This window comes from Panicum hallii, chromosome 5 (genome assembly GCF_002211085.1).
Source record: "Panicum hallii strain FIL2 chromosome 5, PHallii_v3.1, whole genome shotgun sequence".
Taxonomy (NCBI): Eukaryota; Viridiplantae; Streptophyta; class Magnoliopsida; order Poales; family Poaceae; genus Panicum; species Panicum hallii.
The window spans coordinates 7,047,638-7,072,795 of NC_038046.1; the positions used below are offsets into that span (position 1 = coordinate 7,047,638).

Consider the following 25,158-nt stretch of genomic DNA (forward strand, 5'->3'; position numbering starts at 1 on the left):
TTGGAGTGCACACGATCACTGTTTATACTTTATAGACAGGAAAACTAACTGCTCCGACGTTAGCAGCCAATGGCTGTGATTTTAAAAATCGCCGCAATAACCACGAGTCAGAGCGCCAGGAATGGCCGGAGCAGCGAGAAGATCAACGGGACTCCTCAAAAATCCACGGTAGGTTGTCTCTTTCCTGTACGTGACCACGCATGATGTTGTCGCTGCTGCTGCTCTAGAGATTAAATAAGCAATCCCCTGCCGTGCTATCTGATTGAGCGTCGCGGTCAGAGAGCTTTGCCCCCTGGCGTCCGTGTAGCAGAGTCGAGGCCGAGCCGAGCCGCCGAGGTGAGGTCGGCAGACGCCCGTCGCGAGGAACCACGGGAAAACGCCGGGAGCAAGCGAACCACCACCCGGGCGCGGCGGCGCCTAGCTTCCTTCCGCGTCAAAGGGCCGTCGCTGTCACCCGCGCTAGAAGCCGACGGCAGCAAGCCGGAGAAGCATGGCGTTTCTCCGCCCCGGGACTGGCGGGTGGCGGCGCGGCCAGACAGCGCCAACTGCCGAAGCCGTGGCGCAGCAACTCTGGTGCATTCCCGCGTCCCCGTACCGTGCGGTCCTGACCCTTGCCGGCGGGGCCTGGCCGCAGCGCCAGCAACACTCGCGCACGCGAAACCAGCGGAGCGACAAGCACGTTCGTGTTCGTGTTCGAGCGAAGCTGGAAGCTGGGCAATCATAGAGACCCGTAAGGATCCAGGCGAGCAGTCGCATCGGCGTACGATCTGGCTGCAGCCAGGATTAGAGTCATCGGCGCAATGATCTCGTGGCAGACGTGGCTCGCTCGGGCACTCCACATGGCGCGGTCCCGTCAGCGCATCCGACCGGCGTCCAGATCAGAATCGTCGTTATCCTCCTAGGCTCCTGGGCTTGGCGCCCAGATCAGTAGCTCGTTGAGGCCGGCCGCCGCGAGCGAACACGCCGGAAAAGGATCGATCCTGAATTCCTGATCCGCCCGCCAGGCACGGTGGCCCGGCAATGATCGCCGAAAACGACCCCGGCGCTAACGCACGCGGCACGAGCATGCCTGCCTGCCTGTCCGTCCGTGCGCGCAGCTGCTCTGCTGCAGCATCCCTCGCTCTCGCTCGCCGCGCAAGCCGTGGCGCCGGCGCCGGCCCAGTTGGTGATCCCAGGGCAACAGCCGGACCGGGACGGATCTGATGGCGCCGTCTCGCCCACCTCGCTCGTCTCGCGCCACACGCTTGACACGGCGCCTCGCCGCCGCGAGCAGCCAAGCTGCAGGTATGGGCGCTAGCTTATCCGAACTGATCTGCATCTCCGTTTTTTTCGATGCCAATTACGCTCCGCGTCAGCCTGCTGACTGTGTGGAGTGCGGAACTACTCAGAGTGGTCGATCAGTTGGTCTAGCGGTGCGCTTGGCAGCCCGCCGGCCACAGATCGATCCCCCACCGGGTGGATTTGTTGGTCGGAGGTGACGCAGTTTATCCATGTGTTAAAAAAAAATTCTTCATTTGTCCCATATCCAAAGTATAGTTGGGGTCCGCTCTTCTCACGGTGTGTCAAAGTATAGTTGGGATCCGCTCTTCTCACGGTGTGTCAGACCACTTTGTAAAGGTAAGATAGGTATTCGAAGATTTTCTTAACCTGTGTAAGAAGATCTTCTTCTTAGTGCAATATCGTAGACGTCTCTTCCGCAAGTCAAGTTTTTTTTCGATCAGTTTCTGACGACGGGACCAGACCGCTGGCAGTCGGGCTGGCTTTCAGGATTCGGGGCGCTGGTACCACTGCTGGGCCTGTTGAGTCTTTGGACTCCATTTGATTTTCAGAGCTAAACTCCGTCATATAAAAAAAATTAGATCCGTCATATAAAAGAATCTTATCATTTAGAGTATTAAATAAAATTTGCCTATTTTTTCACATATAGGTGCAAATTTGCGAGATGAATTTAATGAACCTAATTAATCCATAATTTGCAACATTGGTGCTACGGTAGCCATCCGCTAATCATGGATTACTATAACTCATTAGATTCGTCTGACGAATTGGTCCAGAAGTTCTGCAATTAGTTTTATGATTAGACTTTAATTAATATTTGTAAATGACATATTTTTTTATGTGACAGGACTTAAATTTAGATCTTATAAACCAGCACCCCCTTTAGTTTAGACTTTATTAAATCCTTGCTACCTGAAGTTTCCACGCGGGAGGCCAATGGCCGTCTCTCGTGGCGTTGTGATTCGGCCCAGCATCTGTTCGAGTTCGTGGAGGCGCACCACTGTCGTCTCGGAGTACAGCGTACAAGTTCTCTTCCAGAAAAGAAAAATACTAGCAGAGATCGCAGTATCTCACAACCAGCCGGCCACGACGTGGACGACACTATCATCTATTGCCCGGGTATTACGAGAAGAATTAACTTGATCAGCTTGCAGTCTTCTGCTTGAAGACAAAAACAAGCTCTAGACCATTCCTTATGCTGTGTCGCTAAAGAATTGATATGGCTTGGCACAAGCCACTGTACCGCACTGTTGTGTGGAGATGCGGCTTTGAAATGATCGAAATGTTTCGGTGTTTCAGCTTTTGTACCTAGCAGGTCTGTTCGATCGTTTTGCCAGGCTCAGCTCTGAAGTCCGTCTTCTTTGGGAACTCCGATTTTCCCGAACGTAGGATGTGCCTCTACACTGAATATGCTGTTGTCAGCGACACTTCTTTGGGGCCAAGTTCAGTAGCGGACAATGTTCGAGTTTGTCAGCGACAACGTCACCGTGAATCCGTGATGTTACATCAGAGTAACTGAATACTGATCACGGAATGTTCAGGTTTGTCATGGGACCTGCGTGACCTCATTCATGGTTCCAAGTGTTATCATGTGATATCATGTTTTTAGCAGCATTGTTCAGGTAGTAGTAACACACGTCTTGAACAGAGGAGCAAATCAACAACAGCTCAAACACACAATATCGCAGGATGCACGATATTGATATTATGATCCATATTACTCGAGCAAACCAACTTTACAAACAGGAGCAAAATGTATCCCGGGACAGGCCAGAAATGCTGCTCTTCTAATGCACAGATGACAAAGCCACTTGTTACTTGCTCAGTTCAGTTCCTCCAGGACAGGAAGCGCACCTTGACGTCGCACGAGCTGGACACCACCTTGGCGTCGGCGGCGAGCCTGTCGACCGCCACGGTGCAGCGCGCCCGCGCCGGCACGGCCCACGTCCTGACCCCGCCGAGCTGCAGCCGCACGGGCACCTCGACGTCCACGTCGAACGGGACCGACCGGAGCCGCTCCGCCGCGGCCATCTGCCCGCGCACGCCCTGCGAGAACCGTATCCCGGACCCCTTCGCCTTCGCCACGAACACCGTCACGTTCCGGGGCCCCTGGTAGAGCGCCGGCCACGCGCCGTCGGCCAGGGGCACGCCGTCGTACGACACGGAGACGTGGCTCCTGCCGCCCTCGTAGTGCACGCCGATCTTGCCGTTGGGGTTGTCGGCGCGCACGGTCGCGTCGAACCCCGGCGAGAACGCGGCCGGCGCCGCGGAGGCGTTGCCGACGCCGGCGAGGCCGGACACGGCGAGCGCCTGGACTGCGTAGGACGGCCGCCTGGGCCTGACGACCAGGTACATGACGCCGGCGGCCGCGGCGAGGAGGACGGCGAGCGCGAGGATCGCGGCGAGCAGGCACGTGCAGACGCGGACGCAGGAGCAGCGGCTGCGGCGCTTGGCGCGGCGGGTGTAGTGCTCGAAGAGGCGCGCGTTCTCGGGCGGCGGGACGCGGAAGACCTTGTCCTTGGGCACCTGCACCACGTACGTGCTGGGCTGCGCCGCCGCCGGCGGCGGCGGCTGCTCCGGCTGCTGCTGCGGGACGGGCTTCTCGAAGTGGAAGCTGTAGAGCGGGCTGGAGGATGGATCGGAGGACGGCGCGGAGACGGACTGGTTCATCTCGCCGGAGAAGTCGGAGCTGGACGCGGCCGGGTGGACGCGGCCGTGCCCATTCCCGTGCATCATGGGCTGCTCCTCGAGGCGCTCGTCCGAATCAATCTGCATGCACCGGCGCGCAGGATTGAGTATTGAGTACTGAATGGTGTGAATCCTATGCTCCTACAATAAATACTTAATTATCCTGGGTGCGGATCGGATTTTTGAAAACAGAATTGAAGCATGCCGTGTTTTTTGAGAGAACTGAGGATGCCTTGCTTTGGCTGCTTCCAAACAAAATTAGTGCCCCAAATAGCCAAAAACGAAATCACTCCTTATTTTGGAAAAAGGAAATGTATTAGTTCACACTCAAGAAAAAAAGGAAATCGAGAGCAGAAGCCCGGATAAACTCTGCGAAATGAGCAACGGCCTACTCCCATTTCGCCCTTGGACGATCTTTTCACATCGGAAGAGAACCGCCAGCAGGTAGGGGAAAAAACTGACATAACCCTCGATCAGGAAGGGAAAAAAATCCAGCATTTCGATCACTACCAAAGCACGTAGGACAACATTGACCCAGTTCTTGCCCTGGACAAAATCTGGCCCGAGAGGTCTAGAAAACCGCGCTCGTCACGCGCAAACGAACAAAAGATCGAGAGCGATCGGGACGCACCTTGCCTGGCTGCTAGCGATCGTCGTCGGCGATGCTTCTTCTTCGAGTTGTCCAGTGTCTTCGCGGTGGGGACACGCGCAGCGCTCGTGACGCGGCCGGCGTCAACCGGAGCAGCCGCGGACGTGCGAGGAGGTAGAGGAGCGGAGCTGGGATAGCTGGAGCTGAGCTGAGCGGGCGCAGACGGGGAGGGAGACGGGAGAGGCGGCAAGGCCCCGTGGCGGAGGGGGTTTTATACGGTGGCGGCGCGGGCGCGGGGGCCCAGCCGCCCAGGCGACGCAGCCACGCCATCGGGTGCCGCGTCCGGGTAAAGATGGGTTGAAACCGTGTCGCGGCGCGCTGGCCTGGGCGCACGCAAGCGAACCGTGGGCCATGGCAGAGCGCGTTCACATCTCACGAGCGTCGCCGTCGCGTCGAGCCCCCCGCTCGTAACCCGTGAATCCCTAATCCTCTGCACGGCGGACCGTGGGGCCATGGCAGGCCTATCCGTTTCATGGTGACGCGGTTCCAGCAAGCCGGACGGACAGTAACTGAACCCCTCCACGGTGAAGTGAAGGTTCGTCCAAGGTAGAGTTGTTCAGTAGCATGACTGCTACTACCTAGTACGTCGTTGCAAGCTGTAGCCTGCTCGTTGGCAACCATTTCGGGCGGCGGCGGCGGCCGGCCAGCAGCCGCACAGCCCAGAACGCGCCTGACAGTGGACCACGCAGGTTGGGGATCGGGGACGAAGCTGCTACACGTAACCAGGTGGTGGGCTGGCATCGTCTGTGCTCCAGTTAACAGCTTAAGTTAGTCAAACATCGGGGAATGGTTTATGGTTGTAGTCAAATACTCCTGCGAGGATTCAGGTCAGGGCTGCCACAGGAATGCTCGCTTCCAGCAGGCCAAGGCCCCCAGTAATGCGCCCCACGCTCGCGCGGCCAGCAGCCGGCGGAAGCCTTCGCCCGAGCACGTCTCGGGGTTATGCTAGTTCACACCGCCAATCCAGAGATAAAACTGTTAGGTTGATCTCCAAAACCCCCTCGGAGTCCCAACGGATCCGAGAGGGCCTTGCCCTCACGCGCCCTGATCGGGGGCGTACCAGCACGATCTAGCTGGTGGGCCCCCGTCGCACTGCGCCATGTAAAAGAAGGTGGGGGCCAGCGGCACACGGCACGAGAATCACCGGCGCCGCAGCCACCCCACCGATACAACCCTAACCCTAGCCGATCTAGAGGAGAGGCGCAGCAGCGACGGGAAGCATCACCGCCGGCACCCTCGACACCCTCTGCCTCGACCCGAACCCGTGCACGCGTCCTCGACCTCGACCTCGACCACCGCAAGCGCGAACGCCTACGGCCGGACTGCTTCGAGCACCCCGTGCTACACCACCATGGCAGGCACGTCGGCATCCGCTTCTGCCCAAGGGCACGAAGGTATTGCCGTGATCCTCTCTCTGTCTCTCTCAATATCTCTCTCTGCTTTACCCGATTAAGCTATCGCAAAAGAGGTTTTCCTAGTCTAATTAGCGCAGTAGCTGATCCAGAGAAAACAATGGTATCAGTCGCTATCTACTAGCGTTGATTAGATCTAGGAGAAAACACCAAAAGAAATCCCCAGAAAAGATCCCCAGAGAGAATCCAAGGTAAAATCCCGCGAGAACCGAACCCTAACCCTAACCCTAGCAAAAGAGGAATTGGGACGGCGGGAAAGGGGACTTACCTCTTGCGCCGTCCGCTGTCGGTGTGCTTGGGACGCCGGCACACCGACCGGATCCCGCGAGCGCTTCGCCCTCGTGCGGACAGAGGCCGCGCGGGCCACTGCTATGCCGCTCGCGCGTGCCAGATCAGGGCACCACGGAGAAACCACTCGACGGCGACGCGCCCACCTTGCGGTGGACGCGCGCCGGCGAGGGGGCTCGCCGTGGCGCCGCCCGCTCGGCCGTCGCCGGCCGCCACTCGCTCGCTCGCTCGGGCTGAGGAAGAAGAAGGCGCTGGCGAACGGGGGGAGAAGAAATGGAGCTAGGGTTTTCGGGTTGAACGGCGAAGGGGTTTTTGTTTCCCCGAAATCGACGCGTAGCCGTCGATCTTGATCGTGCTGCTCCGGTCGTCCCGCGCGTGACCGGGCCTCTTTTGGCCCAGGCGGGGAGGGGAATGCGCGGCCCGGGCCCAGGTTGCCTTGGCCCGAGCGCGAGCGCCCGTGGGGGGGGTGCGCGGGGGACGCGGGCCGGGCCCTTAGCAGGCCGCGCGCGTGCGCGCGCGCGCGAGTAAGCCAGTTTTTTTGTGTTGGGCCTCGCGGATTGAGTGGGCCGGCCGGGCCGTTTTGCAATAGAATGAATAGTGCATCATTTTCAATTTCCAGAAGTATTTTTCCAATAGAATTTGATTGAATTTGATGAATTTCAAATTCAAAGTTGAATGAACTTTGATGCACTGTTTATAAAAGATAAATTTAGATATATTTTGATAGAATTACAGTTTTCCGCTGCAAAGATTAAATATATTCCTATGCCCTTGATTACTTGCCTTGTAATTTCAAATTTGAACCAACGGGATAATTTAAACTTTTCAAGGCAAATAGATAATTTTTCTGAGTTGTAATATTATTATCTTTTGACCAACGTTAACAAGCGATAATATTACAATTTTTCTGCATTATCCTTTATAGATATTTTTCATGTATTATTTCTATTTATGCCCAACGGTATTCTAGATTTAATTAAAAAAGAGATTATGCCTTAATTTTAATAGATAACTTTTATGTATTAATTCTAATTCTGCCCAACGGTGTTTTAGTTTTAATACACAAGGTTATTGCATATTTTAATTTATGACCAACGTCGTATTTATACATATGCAATGAATTTTATTTGATTTTGATTTAATGTTTTCACCACTCATGGATGTTTTTCAGGAGGAGTATCAATGATGTTTTCCATCAACGATATTCCAATATTAAAGGGAGATAATTACAATGAATGGTACAGAAAGCTGGATCTCTATTTCATCATGGGTGAATTGGATTGGGTCCTAGCTACACCGACTCCTACAGAGCCTGTGCTTCCTGAAAGGGAGGACACAGACACAGATGCTTCTTGGAAGCAAACAGAGCTTGCTTACAAGAAAGCAAAGGCAGATTATGAGAGGCTGTATGCAAAATGGCTCCCTGCCAACAAGAAATGTTTGGCAGTGGTAAAGAATACGATTGAGCCTGCAATTATGGGCTCAATCCCAGATTGTGCCACCGTCATAGAGTATCTTGAAAAATTAAAGAACCAGTACACTGGTTCTTCAAAGACTTATGCAACCCAGTTGATCAAACAACTGGTTTCAAAAAGATACAATGGCGGTGGCATAAGGGAACATATCCATCGCATGGTCAACCAGAATAACAAGCTAAAGTCATTGGACCTTGCGTTTAAGGAGGATCACATTGTCCATCTGGTTTTTGCTTCGTTACCAAAAGAGTTTGACACGTTTGTTGTCAATTACAACACCCAACCACATACTTGGGACATTGAAAAGACCATTGCGATGTGTGTTCAGGAGGAGGAAAGGATAAGATCCACCACTGGCGGATCTTTAAACTATGTAAACAAGAAGAAAAATACCAACTTCAAGGGTAATTTTTCGTCCTCCTCTAAAGGTAAAAGCTCTCAACAACACAGACCGCAGCAGGGACAGGCTCTAGTAGACAAGGATCAGTGTCTCTACTGCAAAGAGAGGGGTCACTACAAGAAAGACTGTCACAAATATTTAAAGATGATCATGGAGAAAAGAGGTGAGAACGTTATTTCATTTGTAAATGAATCCTTGTATATAGAATATTCAAAATCTACTTGGTGGATTGATTCAGGAGCAACTGTTCATGTTGCAAATTCTTTACAGGGATTCCATTCGACGAGAACCACTCAAAGAAGCGAAAAGCAAGTTAGAGTGGCAAATGGAGATCAGGCAGACGTTGAAGCAGTAGGAGACGTTCATTTGGAACTCGACACTGGCTTCATTACTGTACTTAGAGATATTTTATTTGTTCCTTCTTTACACAGAAACTTAATTAGTGTGTCTCGCCTGGATACAGATGGTTATTCTTGTCTATTTGGAGATGGGAAATGCTTGATCGAATGTAATGATAATGATACAGTAATTTCCACTGCATTCAGAAAGAATGATCTCTATTTGATATCGTTACGCGAAAGTGTTAATTCCGTATGCGATAATAGTGCGAATGTATCCTCGTCTACACTCGCAAATAGAAAACGTAAGAGAACTCACGATACGTCGTCGAAATTATGGCACTGTCGTTTAGGCCATATTTCGAGGGGGAGAATAGAAAGATTAATTAAAAATGAAATTCTTCCTCCATTAGAGTTCTCTGACTTAGAGCAATGCATTGAATGCATAAAAGGAAAATTCGTAAAGAAAATAAAGAAAAATGCTAAGAGGAGCACAGGTGTATTAGAAATAATTCACACAGATATCTGTGGTCCGTTTAATGTAAAGAGTGTGGATGGTTATGACTCGTTCATAACATTCACAGACGATTATTCCCGTTATGGATACATTTATCCAATTAAAGAAAGATCGGAGGCTTTGGATAAGTTTAAAATATTCAAGGCCGAAGTAGAAAATCAACACGATTTAAAGATTAAAATCGTAAGATCCGATCGTGGAGGGGAATACTACGGTCGACATACCCAATATGGCCAAGTTCCAGGACCTTTTGCAAAGTTTCTGATGGAACAAGGCATAGTAGCCCAGTACTCGATGCCGGGCGAGCCTCAGCAGAACGGAGTGGCTGAAAGACGCAATCGCACCCTAATGGACATGGTGCGAAGCATGATCAGTTACTCTACGTTGCCAGTGAGTTTATGGATGGAGGCACTAAAAACCGCCATTCACATTCTCAACAGAGTTCCAAGTAAATCGGTGCCGAAAACGCCGTACGAAATGTGGACAGGAAGAGTGCCCTCACTGAATCACCTGCGGGTGTGGGGGAGTCCTGCTGAGGCAAAAGTATTTAACCCGACCATTGCAAAACTAGATTCAAGAACGGTATCTTGCCATTTTATTGGCTATCCAGAAAGGTCAAAAGGTTTTCGTTTCTACTGCCCAGACAGATCGACGAAATTTGTAGAAACGAGGCATGCAGTTTTTCTTGAGGATCAAATGATCCGGGGGAGCGGCACAGCAAAGAAAATTGATCTTGAGGAGAAGAGGGTGTATACACCCAATCCCGTGATTCAGGAATCTTTTTTCCCGCTGCCCGTTGTGCCTGCACCGCCAGTGCAAGTCACTGCGATGCCGACACCTGCAATAACTCCTTCTGTGGTAACGATGAATGAGGAAGAGGAACCCATTCATCAGGCTCCTGATGAGCTAGTTGCCGCGCAAGAAGAGGAGCACGAGCAGCTCCAAATAGATGAGGCACCGCAGGCTCAGGCTCACGGGAGACCTCAAAGAATAAGAAAGCGCGCTATTTCTAATGACTATGAAGTCTATAATAGCGAAGAAATTCAAATGGAGGATGATCCCACTTCATTTGAAGAAGCCATGAGAAGTGAACATTCGTCGAAATGGCTTGACGCTATGGAAGACGAAATAAAATCGATTTATACCAACAAAGTGTGGGACCTAGAGGAGATTCCTAAAGGAGCCAAAACAGTAGGCTGCAAATGGGTCTACAAAACCAAATATGACTCCCAAGGGAATATAGATAAGTTTAAAGCACGACTCGTGGCTAAAGGATACACACAAAGAGAAGGAATTGATTACAACGAGACGTTTTCCCCAGTCTCTTGTAAAGATTCTTTCAGAATCATAATGGCTCTTGTATCTCATTACGATCTAAAATTACATCAGATGGATGTGAAGACAGCATTCCTTAACGGGGACTTAGATGAAACCGTCTACATGGCACAGTCGAAAGGTTTTGTCGTGGAAGGCAAAGAAAAATTAGGATGCCGTCTGAGGAAATCGATTTATGGGCTAAAACAAGCTTCAAGACAGTGGTACTTGAAGTTCGATAAGATAATAAAAGAATTCGGATTTAAAGAAAATGTTGAGGACAATTGCATTTACGCAAAGTTCAAGAATGGGAAGTACGTCTTCCTAATCCTGTATGTGGACGATATTCTACTGGCAAGTAGTGATGTCAGTCTGCTACTGGAAACGAAAAAGTTTTTATCCTCGCATTTCGAGATGAAAGACCTCGGTGAAGCAAGATTCGTTCTAGGAATCGAGATTCATCGAGACAGATTAAAAGGGGTATTAGGACTGTCTCAAAAGACATATATAGAAAAGGTCCTGAAGAAATTCAATATGCACAAATGCAGTGCCTCACCTGCACCTATAGTTAAGGGTGACAGATATGGGGAATTTCAATGCCCCAAGACTCAATATGAGATCGATCAAATGAAAATGGTATCATATGCTTCTGCTGTGGGAAGCTTACAGTATGCACAAGTGTGCACACGCCCTGACATAGCTTACGTTACCAGGTTGCTTGGCAGATTCCAGAGTAATCCAGGATCAGAACACTGGAAATTGGTAAAAAAAGTTCTGCGCTATTTGCAAGGAACCAAATGCCTCATGTTAATGTACAGGAAAACAGAATCTCTGCGTATTGTAGGATACTCAGACTCCGATTATGCAGGAGATGACAGAAAGTCCACATCAGGATATGTGTTCACCCTATTCGGGGGAGCAATATCGTGGAAAAGTTGCAAACAAACCGTCACTACATCGTCCACAATGTATGCCGAGTTTGTTGCGTGTTATGAGGCTCCAGGGCAGGTGAACTGGCTAAAGAAGTTCGTACCCAGTCTGAGAATGGTTGATGATATATCTAAACCATTACAGTTGTACTGCGATAACGAGCCCGCAGTAATGTATGCTCACAACAACAAGACAAGTGGTGCTGCCAAACACATAGATATAAAGTACTATGTTGTGAAAGATAAAGTCCAAGATCAGGTTATAAATCTTGAGCATATAAGCACAGTGAAAATGCTTGCGGATCCGCTAACGAAAGGCCTACCACCCAACGTGTTCCAGGAACACGTAGCCGGCATGGCGCTAAGGGATAGCCTGTGATTTTCGGACTACAAGGGCCCAAAAGGTTAAAGAATCGCTTTCTGAATAGAGAAGTATATTGTAGCTGTTGAATCTATCGGCGATTGACCGTGACGATAAAGCATGCTCTATGTACAAATCCATGAAGAAGCGAGAAAAGTAAAGGAAAGAAAAACACAGAGTGAGATCAAGGGGGAGACTGTTAGGTTGATCTCCAAAACCCCCTCGGAGTCCCAACGGATCCGAGAGGGCCTTGCCCTCACGCGCCCTGATCGGGGGCGTACCAGCACGATCTAGCTGGTGGGCCCCCGTCGCACTGCGCCATATAAAAGGAGGTGGGGGCCAGCGGCACACGGCACGAGAATCACCGGCGCCGCAGCCACCCCACCGATACAACCCTAACCCTAGCCGATCTAGAGGAGAGGCGCAGCAGCGACGGGAAGCATCACCGCCGGCACCCTCGACACCCTCTGCCTCGACCCGAACCCGTGCACGCGTCCTCGACCTCGACCTCGACCACCGCAAGCGCGAACGCCTACGGCCGGACTGCTTCGAGCACCCCGTGCTACACCACCATGGCGGGCACGTCGGCATCCGCTTCTGCCCAAGGGCACGAAGGTATTGCCGTGATCCTCTCTCTGTCTCTCTCAATATCTCTCTCTGCTTTACCCGATTAAGCTATCGCAAAAGAGGTTTTCCTAGTCTAATTAGCGCAGTAGCCGATCCAGAGAAAACAAAAACCAGTTTATTCTGTCAAGGCTCAAGATAATGCCCAGCCGCCCAGGCAACAAAAGATCGCTTTTATCTGTAAGATATTGGTAGTTTAATAGTACTCATGTCACACAGGAGATAAACCAAAAAAAAGCTTAGTTCTGTAGGTTTCCTTGAGACATACTGACGCTCTGTAAAGTTCCAACAGGGTTCTTCTGAGCAGTACTGCCCATGAGGTATAAGAACTAGGATGAACGGCGGGCGTTAAGTACTGCCCATGAGGTATAAGAAGAATTAGGATGAACGGCGCGCTACGCCCATACAGACTATATATGTTTTTTTAAACGAAGTATAGACATGACAGTAGTAGTTATACGCTTTTACATCGTTTCATTCTATTTGGGTTGGGCCGCACGTACCAAATCACCGAGTGAGTTGGTCCGTTTCCCTGTTACACATGTTGGCTTAGCTTGACGTCTCGAAGAAATTGAGAATAGAAAGGGAAATACGCTATTTTCATATTGCTATAGAATTTTTAAAGTTGTATAAGTAGTATTGATATGAAATACATCCAAACAGGGGTGACTCTAATGACACCCTTGAATTTGGATTTCTCCAGCCTCTGCAGGTCGTTGCAATCATGTGGACACTTCATCATGCACCTACCTACAACGCGAGGTGCAGGGTGCGGGCGCTGCCTTGCCTTCTTCGAGATCTGTCATGGTCAAGTTCGGCATAATACGAAGACAGATGCCCGCGAAGTTGAGTGAGACGGTAGGCTTGGAGACTGGTGATCGTGCAAGAGGAAGAAGAGTCAGACTCAATGTTCGTCTAAACGGTCGTTTACTCTCTATGTTGCAAATTATAATTCGTTTTAGCTTTTGTTAGATACGCAGTTTTTGCTATATATCTATATACAGTATACATTTAGATGCATAACAAGATATATATATTTAGAAAAGTTAAAATGGATTGTAACTTAGGACGGAGGTAGTAGCTATTTATTCGGACGGCCATTTAAACGGGTTACACGATCATTAAACAGGATAAATGGTTGATTAAACTGGTACAGCTAACCATTGTGTAACGTTTACACGACATGTAAGTAGGCTAAACTGTTGTGTAAGTGAACCGTGCTAAACAATAAATAGAGGTAAATTGTATTATTTAAGCTATAAACAGTGTATTGGTTATTAAATGATTGATCGTAAATAGCCTAAACGGGTAACATAACATAATTAAACGTTATTAGGTGGGCTACGCGGCCGTTTGACATACTGTTTAGTTAAATAAATACAAATCCACTTGCATCTTATATGTGTACATATTTATTTACATGAATAAATATTTATACTTGATTTTATACATGCATAAATATATATACTTAATTTTATAAGTACATAAATATATATATTTGTTAAAATACTTATTTTTGCAATCATGAACATGCATATTTGATGATATGATATAAAATAATTGAACCTGTTTAATTTTATTTAAATACCGTTTAAACCGTCTAAACGCTAAATAAAAAGTTACCGACCAGCACCAGATTTAAGATAAATATTGACGGGAGTAAATTTGTTTGCGAGGCAAGGATGACCGTAGCCACGTGTCGAGGAAGCAGAGCCGGGATCTGAATTTCCAATCTCACCGATGGATGCACACACGGTGGCCGACGTGTTCAATTTCTTCGCGGGACACCGAGGTCACTCAGGCTTACTCCAACCAAGTAGGCAGCAGGGTACCCAAATCAAAAAAGGTGCTGGAAGTGCACTGTAGCAGGTAAACAGGATAGCATTTTAGGCCGAGGGGTACTGGAGACGCAGAAATGGATCATCCCTCTCCCGCACGGGTCACTGTACAACCAACTACCCTCGCCCACTACGCTTTTTACCTGCTCGGATTTTTGCCTACCTAGGTGCCCATCGCCCATCTCCTGGCCACGAGACCTATACAGCAAAATGGGTCTCAGTTTTTTTGGCTACTCGGTTGGAGCAAGCCTCACGTGCACGAAAATTGGGGCCAGGCTGGCAGCAGGCAGGGCACGCGGCATGCAACTATTCGATAAAAAACGGTAACAGTAGATCGATGCCCCGGTTGGCCTCCTTTTTCTTCGGGGATAAGAAGGTACTTACGCAGTATAGTAGACAAATATTCTGATGGAATTATGGAACCGAAACCAACAAAACATAGACGCTGCTTGGTTTGTTACTGAATCTTAGTTCCGTCCATAGAATGTTTGGACACCAATTAGATCTATTAAATATAGATTATCTGTAAAATACATTGCATAAATGGACGCTAATTCACGAGACGAATTCATTAGACTAATTAGCTCATGATTTGATAATAATATACTACAATAAATATGCGGTAATGATGGATTAATTAGGCTTAAGCTGCGTTTGGTTCAGCTTTCTAAACCTGCTTCTGCTTTCAGAAAGTAGAAACTGCACCAAAGGGGTTCAGCTTTTCTGTAGCTGTTTTGAAAAAGCTATTTTTCTGCAGTACAAATTTGAAAGCAGGTTGTACCCTGCTTTTGCAGCTTTTTCGAATCTGTGAAAACTACACACCTACTATTGGTCACGTATATACCCTTTCAATTTTTTTATATATAAGAAAATAAAGATTTTCATATATAGGAAAATAAAAATAAAAAGAATACAAAAAAATTAACTCCAAGTATTTTCATATATATATAAATAAAGATTTAAAGGAAAAAGAATTTGATCATCACAAAGAAATATTGTATACTGTCAATTTGCATAAAGATAATATATAACTTTTTCACAATTGACAACTCACAGCAGTTTGAACCAAACGACTTTCAGCTTTTTCACAGCAAGCATCTCACAGCAGACATCTGACAGCAGCCTTTTCATAGCTCACAGCTGAACCAAACGCACCCTTAATAGATTCATCTTGTGAATTAATCTCTATTTATGTAATTAGTTTTACAGGTAGATCATATTTAATCTCTCTTGTTGACGTCTAAATATCATCCAAACAGCCCAATAGTGTGTACGGAAGCAACATCACTTTAGGTATGCATCAATCAATCAGTCAACTACCTTGTAAAGTCCCTGGAATCGACCAAAAGCTGAGTGAGGGTGCTGCGCTCCTTTGGCTGCCTTTTTCTAGTGACTGTTATGTAGTTGGCGTCCGCTCCTGGCCGCCGCCGTCCACACCGTCGGAGCCGCAAAGCCCCGTCCCACTACCGCCCGCGAATCCCCCTTAGAAATGCGGCCGACTGGCCGTTAGGGGCTGTACAAACCGTCTCTGCAGGCAGCTGTCTTTACAGCTATCTCTAAGGATTTTTTATCAACCGAGATCTTGACGGAGAGACGGGCTCTGGCTCCGCGCTCGAGAAAGAAGAGACGCCAGCGTCTTAGGCTGTACCTTTTTGGCCGTTCTCCGGGATCCCGTACAACAGGCGTATCCAAATTCTCTCCTCGCATGACTACTACGTCCTCTCATCATGCACAAAGGATCCAACCACGTTAACTTCATCGAAACTTGATGTATTTATTAAGAGATAGTTTTAAAGATCTTGGTTGCACTTAAGTGTCTTTCAGGTGTCTAAAAGTTTTAGGTGTCTGTTGTGTCTTGAAAACTGACCAGAGGTATCAGGGTTGTACATGACCTAGATGGTGAGGTAGGCTGGTGGCCGTCTGCAATTCCGAGGAGGCGGGCTGCGCCCATCGACAGCCAACGCCGGCCGGGTACAGGAGCATCCGCGCATGGAGTCAGGCGGCGGCGAGTGGCGCATGTCGCATCAGCGTATGAAACACAGCTCGTCGAAGCTGGACGCGCCCGTGCTCCCTTTGGCTGGACGCGCCGCGCGACAGGACGCAGGAGGTCGCCGTCCAGACCGACAGACCGGCGTGGCGGCGCCCCCGGCGGCCCGGCCTTACTTCCCTCTTGTTCGCTCGCTCTCTGACGGTTCTCCGGCGTAGCCTCGGATGGTGCCTACTCCTGAGCAAGATTCACGCATTTGCCTCTCTGGCTGCATCTGGAGTGCCAGCAGGAGCTGCCAGACAGACTGTTTGTTTGCTGCTGCTTCCTTGCTCGCCGTGGCTATGGCCGGCGCAAGCGGGTGGCGCCGCGGGGAGAGGCCGCATGGAGGAAGGGAAGGAGGTATACCGACTCCTCGGACGCGGCGGCGCTCCGGCGAGCCACGGCGTGCGGCGGAGGCGGCGTCGCGGCGACTGCCAGAGGTGGACGGTAGGCGAAATCCCGACCGGGGGTGGACGGTATTTCAAATACCGTCCACCACCTGGGTCCCAGACAGCCGTGGGATCAGGCACGTGCGGTCCAGATCGGGCGTGATTGCACAGGCAGCGACTCTGTCGTCCTCGTCTGTTGTCAGGCTGGGTGGCGCCTTGCTGGAGGCCGAAACGCCGCGGCGGCGGTGCTCAGGCTCGGTGGCGAGTGTCCATCGGTCGACGGCGCGGGAGAACTCGCCGCTTCATCATTCAAGACAAGCTCGCCCGATCCGTAGGCCCGGGCAGGCAGGCAGGGAGATTGGCCGGCCGGCTGGTTTCAGCAGATGCACGCGGCCACCGGCTTGAACCACCTCGCCGTCTTCGCCGATGCCCCCTGCCTCCCGGTCGAAGTTTGCAACGCATGGGTCCCTGTGGACGATGGACCAAAGAGGACTGGCTGACAGCAGCAAAGGCTGTCTGTTTTGCATGTTCATAGTTCAATGTTGAGATTAGCTATGCACTGCATATTTGCATTGCAGCATCAGACACTCCTAGTTTAAGTACAAATTAAATCAAACCACGCTTATCGTTGTCGTTTGCAATGAGACGGATGATGAATCTTTGTGCCTGAATCTTCAGATTGATGGAAGGAATCGAGGAACGTGTTGTTTACTTGCAACCACCTACCACCTCTGGAATGTAAAGATGAAGTGTTGCATTGAGCTTCTGTGTGCATATTCTTCAAGAGAAGTGTTGCATCTGTCTGCATATTCTTCATCAGAAGTATTGCATTGAGCTTCTGCCTGCCGACTGTCGCTGCTAAAGGCTTGGTGCCGTTCATACCCTTGCCAGAACGTTTCACTGAATGTTTTTGCCCATCATTTATAGTCCTTTTGATTCGCTGATACCCAGCTTCCTGATGGATTACAACAGAACATCGAGCGCTACAACATCCCTTATTTGCAAGTCAGCTCCTCAATGCAAAGACGCAATTACCTCGCCGCTCGTTTAAAAAAAACTGTTACAATCGAGCAAAATTCACATCAGCGTGCAACTTAACTGTTCATTTCAGATGTTGGTGTCAGAAACCCCCACCACCTCAGGAATGACAGTTCATTTCAGATGTAGTTGTCAGAACAACCCACACCAAGGAATGATCAGATATGAGGTCATATCATGGCCGGCATGCTTATCTATCACATGTTGAATCTATTGTCCAATCGGTTTTGGCTTGCAATTAGCACCCAGCACATATCCTATTAAACTCCACACATATAACATATCTAACTATATCACACCAAGAGAACATGTGTTGCACTGACTCTTCTTCACAAAACACACATTTAGAATTTCCTTGCGGCCTTGCCAGTTCTTCATTTTAGATTATTTTTTGTTAAAATGGCATTTTGGTATATTAACTACATGAAAATTTTAATACTATATGGCAATTATTAACTCTCTAGAGCACCTTATGGGGTAAAATATGCACATATGAGCACACATCAAATTCAATGAGAAAATACTGGATTTTTCTCATTTCCATTGAGGATGGTATCCTGCTCACTTTATAAAGCAAAAATAGACCGTCTGATTTCATTTTGCATACCTTCATCTGGCCATCTCCTAAAGGTAAGATGCCATGTACATTTCTGCTACAGGGAAGTTTGAATAGCAAAGGACAAGAGCAGAATTTGAGTATGATCTTGGACCTCTGCACAATATATGGTAGTATTTCATACTTAAGGTAGGCCAGAGGAGGTTAGAAACATCAGCTTGGTAGATTGATAACCAAGAAAAGACTGCATAGAAGAAGGTAGTAACTTCACTAAAAATTTTGAATTTTTGACAGTATCGTTGGTGTGTTACTACTTCAAGCACCAACGTGAGCTTGGAAATTCTGAATATTTTCTTCATTTAATCTGTAAGCTAGTATCAAAAGGATGGGTGGGTGTTTTTTTTCTGAGTAAAGTGACTTCAGCCTTGTGGAAACTGCACAATGCTACCCTTTGGTTGCAGAAAACCTGATTAAGTACGTGATTGTGCAAGCTATGTTTTTATGACACTATTTAAAGAAGTTTTTTTTTGAAACAAAGGTCATAATGGTGTAGACCTGGGAACTACACTGCGGTCGTTGTGTAGTGTATTAAGGTTCAGATAAGGACACTGAAATAAGGTCCTGACCAAATAGGTGAATATGCAAGCTTAGTGAATATGTGCATTGTCCTGGTCAATGCAGATTTGCTATTCCTCCTCAAAATTAAGCAACACTGAAAGATGACGCCATTTCGGTAGCATCTTTGTGCCTTACATAGTACGTCTCGCTCGACATCTACCGTGGAATCATGGATTGACCACAGAAATCAGAGCAATTGGAAGTGTGTGGTAAAGAAAACCAATTGTTGGCAAAGGAGCATGACCAAGGCATGCCACCAATTCACCACGCCACTCTCCAAATCCAGGCATTTACGAGCAACGAATACCTCTGTCAGCGAACTAGTGCATCTATGTAGCTATGCCAACGCTGTCATGCACTGATTTAGAGTACTGAATAGCTGGAAGTAAACAATGTACTGATCGATTCTAGCACGGAAAAATATGAACCTGAACTTCTGCAGAAAAGCCTGGTAGGATGATCAAGGCCTTTGTGGAGACTGAAAAGTAGCTCGAAATGTTGATATGGATTTTGCTGCAGGTTTTTATGGATGAAACGGAACACAGGGGAAGAACCTGGTACAGTCTGAAGAGAGGAGCAAGTCGCGTGGAGAACGCCGCAACGCTCCGGCGAGCGCGGACAGAGCGCCGGAGGAGTTGTTCTTGCATCCCCACACCAGGTCTCCAGGATGGGAGACACCGGGCGGGCCGAAGCCTTTCTGTAGGCGCAAGCGAGGCCGCCATCACGAAGGGGTATGTGGACGAAAGCACTCCCAGGGACGCGGCGGAGCACCGGCGAGCCACGGCCTGCGGCGGGCGAGGCGTCCTGGCAACGACCCGGGGTGGACGGTAGCTGAAACACCGACCGGGGTCGACGCTATTTCAAATACCGTCCACCCCTGGTCCTGGGTAGCGGTTGGATCGAGCACGTGCGGTCCAGATCGGGCGCGGATTGCACAGCCAGGGGTCGGTCGTCCTCGGCTTCCGCGCGTCAGGCAGGCGCGGGAGCTGGGCGGCGGACGGTGGAGAGCAAGTTTCACACAGGATCGAGGTTGACGACGATGGTCGGTGGGTCAGCACGCAGATTCGGGAGGGGCGGCAACTTCAGAGTGCACGGTACAAGAGGACATTGGACATGGCCAGGCGCAAGTGGATCTGATGGAGGTCGAGGGGGACCAAGGAGAGAGGAGGAAGTAGCGTCCGGAATCCCGGGACGAGGCGGCGCTCCGGCGAGCCTAGGCGCAACAGGGAGGAGCCGAGGTTGCGGTTCCAGCCGTGGTCCGAGATGGAGACACCGGCGTGCCAGCCTGGGACGACAAGTTCCTCTGTCGGTGCAAGCGAGGGCCGCATGTACTCATGTAGGGAGGGAGGAAATAGGAATGGGAGGGAAGAACTTCCTAGGACGCGGCGGCGCTCCGGCGCGCCACCGCATGGGGTGGACGCTGCGCAGCGAAATGGTTTGTGCCCCCAGGCTGCGTTCCACGGGCGCAGGGACGGAAGCACATGTGCCTTCCCCCGTGTGTCAAGCCAGCTGGTGCTCGCCCGGGGGAACGCCGGTCTGAAGAGTGGCGGCGCAGGCACCTCATCGCCGGTCGGTGGTTGGTTCACGTCCCCCTTAACCGCTCTGGTCAACGAAGGGTCAAGTCCCCACTCCACAGCCTTCCCAAAATTGGATCTAGGGGTATGCTTGAACGTGCTATTAAAGAGCAAGGACTGAAACTAAAAATAGACGGTGCAATATTGCCCCGAGCCGTTCTGGGCCGCAAGTATCGGATCCAACGGTACACGAGCGTCCGAGATTGGATCGTGATATTAATCGCGATCCAATTTTTGGGGGCGTTTTAACGTATATCCTTAAACACTAAGGACTCTTATTTGAAACAGCCGCTTCCACGCTTGACTTTTCTTTCGCCACCATCGCGACTCGCGACTCGCGCCCCCCGGCTGCTCGCGAGCTGTTCGACGAAACGCCGGGACGGGAGCGCTGTCTCCTTGGCTGCCTGCCGGCCGCCGCCGCCACCACCGCCACCATGGTCGCACGTGCCTCCGTCTCAAGGAGCGCGACCGGCCGCTCGCGGAGCTGGTGTCTCTCTGGGGCTCCCTCTCGGTAGTCGGTACCGTCAGCCGGTGCGAGCGACAAGGCTGGCCGCCGACGCGCCGATCCTGAGGCCACGACGGAACGACAATGGCGGTGGAGAACGTCGCCGCGTGAAGTCTCTGTGGAGGGGCGATATGACGGAACGACCTTGAGCTCGAGCTGTTCGACACTCCGCGCCGGCCGCGTTGGCGAGGACGGCGGCACGCCTCCGCTGGAATGTGCCGGGGGTTGGGCGGCTGTGCTCCTGAACTCCTCTGGTCAAGTTGTAAAGAACACCCTGCCCGTTACCACGCTTACATTCTGGTCCCACGAGGCTGTGTGTCAGGCTCCTTCCTAACTAAATCTGTGCGGCCCCACTGGCCAGTTGCACGGTGACGGGTTTTGTAGGGTTCAGACTCCCGCTTGTCTCGCCTCCCATGGCGGCGGCGGAAGCGGCGCCGGCGCCCGAAGCGAGCGGCTTCTGTACTGGCTCCGGCGGCCTCTCCACCGGCCGGAAGCTGGTGCCGTGGTCGAGCTGGGCGGAATGGCGCTTCGTGCGCGACGGCCTCTTCTCCCCCTTCCCCGCCGCCGCTCTTCGCAGGGTAACACCCTCCTCTCCATAGCGCGAGAAGGCCCCGATTTTTCAGCATAAGGGTGATTTTTCTGAGTGTTCCGTTGATTGGTTCAGATTGCGACGTGGCGGAGCAGGGGCTCCGTCCTGATCCCCGTGGACGTTACCGCTGCCTTCGTCGAGATACGTCTGCGGGATCCCTTCTTCCGGTACGATGTTTGTAGAAAGTTTGAAACTGTTCGTAGGCTCGTAGCTGCAAAATTTGGATGGTTTTATATGCCACAAGTTTTTTGCTCTTTCCCCTTCCCCTAGGAGCGGATTGGCTGGTGATGATGCCATGGAGTCAGAGGAGATGCTCGCGATGCTGTACAGTATGGCAATCATGAGGTGAGGAAACTCTCGCTGCAATCATCATCATCATCTTGTGTGTAATACATGGTTTCGTTGTATTTTCCAAATATTTATCCTCTAATTGTTTTCTTCTATTGCCAGGCTTGTAAATGGTTTTGTGGAGAACCAACATAAGAAAACTGGCCGTTCCATATCTGAACTAGCTGAGGCTGTTGGAATACCACGAGTTCTGGTGGACATTCGCCATGGTTAGAAGACTTTGTTTCTCTTGTCTTTTTACATTATAAATTACTTCCTATTATTTGATTACTTGTTTCATCTGGTTTTCATATGGTCATTTGTGTCCTGATTATTGTTTGTCCTGCATGTAGAAAGTTCCCATCGCAACCTTCCCTCCCTGCGACTGTTACGCCTGGCAAGTATTAAGGTAAAATGAGTTTGCCATCATCTATGAGATCTCTTGTCATATAGTTCTTTCACTTTGCTACCAAGTGCTGTTTCATGGTTCTCATATAATTTTGATAGTTCTGGTAATTTTGATTTGTTCCTTTGTTTCTAGTCATGATTTTACTTTCTAAGATGAAATTACTTTCAGGCATTTGATTGGTTGAAGTGTATTTACTGGGATCGCCAAACTAATTCAATTCCTGATGTTGAAGTGGAACTGAAGTTGAGATTGCATGAGATTGCTTCCTTTTTGAAGGAGAATGATTCAAAAGAATCAAAATCAGGTTCCAAAAGGAAACGTGAGTATCAGCAGCTTATAGAAAGAACTGTGATTGAGCCAGCCACTTGATCTTCTCTGGTGCTGTAGGACCTTCTGGTAGCCCTGGTTAGAGATGCCTTATTACAGCACGAGATGATAGTTCGTTATTATTTGTACTTGGTGTTTCTCATTATACTAATTAGAAAGCTCATTGGGACAATTTTCCATAGAAAACATAACTTCGAGGAAAGACAAATGGGACCCACTTTCCATGAATATGCAAATAGAAATATAGAGCTCTTGAGTCCATGGAATACAGTACTCAACTGATTTCTCCAGATTGGTACAGTTTGCTTTGATCTATATGCATTGCACTCTGCAAGAAAGATTAATGAATTCTCTCTCCCCCCCCCACCACACACCCCACCCCACCCCCTATTTATGCCAAGAAAACTCTAGGGTTAGGCTCTAGAATGTGCAAATAATGCACCTCATGATAAATTTTGATTTTACTTATCTCTTCCATTAATCTGAACCTTTTCTCTTTTGGCATATATACGTGTAGTTGTGTAACTAAGCATCCTCGTTTATTTGTTACAATTACATCATCTACTTTCTGTATATTCTTATTGCGAATGTGTGATTGCTACCATCTGTTCATGTCAATTCTGCTTCAGTAGTATTTAACTACTTCTAAGAAATGAGTAAAGTGCTGTTGTCGAAAGATATAAGTCACTGTCAAGGTAATACATTGTCACAACCAAGACAGTTCACTTTTTGTTCTGTTACTTCTAAATTGCAGGTTCTGAGAAACTGATAGTCAAAGCCATAAAGTATGCTCGACGGCTATACTATGCTTATCCCTTTGAGGTTGTCTCTGTTCTACTGGATCTTATGCAACTGGATGCTCCAGAGTCCCCTGAAAGCAGTGACATGCAAGAAATTCATAGTTTGGGTGTTTATCACTCATCTGACACTCAAATATCAAACAGTGATATGAAAACTATCATAGTGAAACTTTCAGAGAAAGAACCAAGATTGTTGCTTAGTGTACTGAAGTCAGTAATTGAAATGATTGAAGCCAAGGAAGAACTCACAAACAAAGGTACTTTGAAAAGTATCATACTTCGATGTTCTATGCTTTCTGCAGACATTAGTCTGGTATTTCCTGTACTTCATCCCATGAATTGCTTAACAACCCTGATATGCTGTCTAGACTTGATGCTAGTTCTCCATTCGGTCTTGTGAAGTACTATTTGTGCTGCCCTGTTTCTGGCCTTATTGTTTGTTATATTTGTAGGTGAATCTTATGAATTTCTACCAGTTGGGCCATTTAAAGTGAAAAGGCTATGTTCCTTGGTTCTATGGCTTGTCACAAGCATAAAAGAGCTTAAGGATTCAGGCTACATTGGGCTTGTTCATGAGATAGGAGTACTTTCTTCAGACAAGAATGCAGTTCCTTGTTTTTGCCTCGCAAAACTTCTACGGAAGTTACTGAATCTATCCATTACAGGTGAAAGATGTATGATAGATGCAGCGCTGCTGTTGATTGAGATGGTCAACGGTAACAGTGTGAAGGAGAAATTGAGGAAACTTCCTGTGTTATCTTTGCCTAGGTTGGTTAAAGTTTCTTCCCTCCCACAATCAAGAACCATATGCAACGAACAGGGATCACTTGAAAAGGCAACAGAGACGTTGGAAATGTTCAAGTTACAGTTGAAGAGGCAGAAGAATGCATGCTTAACGGAAACTGGCACCACTGCAGGACCATTCAACACAAGCACACCAGAGAAACATAATAGATGGTCTGTAGCAAAGTCATGGACTCCCTGTCCGATAGGAACAATACCCTGCTCATTTAGTTCATGTGCTGTTCTTCCTGCCTTTGATGCTGTGGATCATGGATTGGAGGTTGCCACATCAGAACAGCATGGAACTTTTGATGAGGTTGATCATTCTGAAAGGTTTGAATCCCAGTCTGATGAGTTGGATGATGGAAGCATTCTGAAAATATCAAGATCATCACCAGAATATGATATTTCAGATATGCCAGAATCGACCTCTCCTTTGAAGGGTAGATTACTGGTTGGTGGTGTTTGGAAAAAGGTGTCTGAAGAGGAGTTACTCTTGATAAAATCAAAAATGAAATTGTTGTTGTAATATCATCTAGTTAGATTTGTCTCTCAATAGTCAATTTTGTTTTGAGACAAATGATAGTGCTGCCTTGGAGCCGAGGAAACAGTGCCCTTCCCCCCATATTTGTTCAGTTTCTGCAGTATTTATCCTGATTCTCATATTTGCATTTTGTTTCTATTTCATTTGCCCTAGAGAGAGTGGATGACTAAGCCTTGAAAACTTGGTTTTCTTCTAAACTTATCATAGAAATATAGAATATCTCATCATCAGCTAGTTATGAATATGAAAGCAGCATTCTAGCTGATGCCGCACTGTTTTGGCTTCACTGCAAACAGCTACACTAAATGACCCGTCACTACACACCGACGAATTACACTGTCAAGTTTGTACGCAGCAAAGAAGCTCAGTGACAACAGCCCCTACTGAACAGTGACATTAGTTTTTGATTGATTACTCTTCCAGATTCCAAAGGCTCAAGATAATGCCCACGCAACAAAAGAATGGACGGTTAAACCTTAAATCGGATTCATTGATATCGATCATGTAAGATATTAGGGTTAATAGTTGTCATGCAAGATATAAACAAAAAAAATTGAGCTTA

At 48.7% G+C, this 25,158-nt stretch overlaps 2 protein-coding genes across 3 annotated transcripts; one reads left to right on the forward strand and one right to left on the reverse strand.

Annotated features, from left to right (window-relative positions):
• Positions 1-2,949: 2,949 nt before the first annotated feature.
• Positions 2,950-4,843, reverse strand: LOC112891392 (NDR1/HIN1-like protein 13). Of its 2 annotated transcripts, none has more exons than XM_025958238.1 (2): positions 4,598-4,843; positions 2,950-4,047 (listed from the first exon to the last, which is right to left on the reverse strand). In XM_025958238.1, exon 2 carries the CDS (start codon positions 4,012-4,014, stop codon positions 3,106-3,108), a length of 909 nt encoding a protein of 302 aa, XP_025814023.1. In that variant the 5' UTR covers positions 4,015-4,047; positions 4,598-4,843; the 3' UTR covers positions 2,950-3,105. The 2 variants fall into 2 exon arrangements, with proteins under 2 accessions (XP_025814023.1, XP_025814022.1); XM_025958237.1 differs by lacking the exon at positions 4,598-4,843 and adding an exon at positions 4,359-4,585.
• Positions 4,844-21,178: 16,335 nt separating this feature from the next.
• Positions 21,179-24,703, forward strand: LOC112891848. The gene is made up of 8 exons (XM_025958833.1): positions 21,179-21,395; positions 21,482-21,573; positions 21,677-21,751; positions 21,857-21,963; positions 22,087-22,142; positions 22,311-22,461; positions 23,224-23,526; positions 23,722-24,703. The coding sequence occupies exons 1-8, from the start codon at positions 21,231-21,233 to the stop codon at positions 24,579-24,581; spliced, it is 1,809 nt and encodes a 602-aa protein (XP_025814618.1). The 5' UTR covers positions 21,179-21,230; the 3' UTR covers positions 24,582-24,703.
• The last annotated feature ends 455 nt before the right edge of the window (positions 24,704-25,158 follow it).

Excerpts from the sequence above, each read along its gene's own strand:
- LOC112891848 (XM_025958833.1), top strand. The coding sequence starts at position 21,231 with ATGGCGGCGGCGGAAGCGGCGCCGGCGCCCGAAGCGAGCGGCTTCTGT. Across the intron at positions 21,396-21,481 it reads CCGCCGCCGCTCTTCGCAGG|ATTGCGACGTGGCGGAGCAG; the intron begins GTAACACCCTCC and ends TGATTGGTTCAG. Across the intron at positions 22,462-23,223 it reads ATCAGGTTCCAAAAGGAAAC|GTTCTGAGAAACTGATAGTC; the intron begins GTGAGTATCAGC and ends TCTAAATTGCAG.
- LOC112891392 (XM_025958237.1), bottom strand. The coding sequence starts at position 4,430 with ATGTCAGTTTTTTCCCCTACCTGCTGGCGGTTCTCTTCCGATGTGAAA. Across the intron at positions 4,048-4,358 it reads CGTCCAAGGGCGAAATGGGA|ATTGATTCGGACGAGCGCCT; the intron begins GTAGGCCGTTGC and ends CGGTGCATGCAG.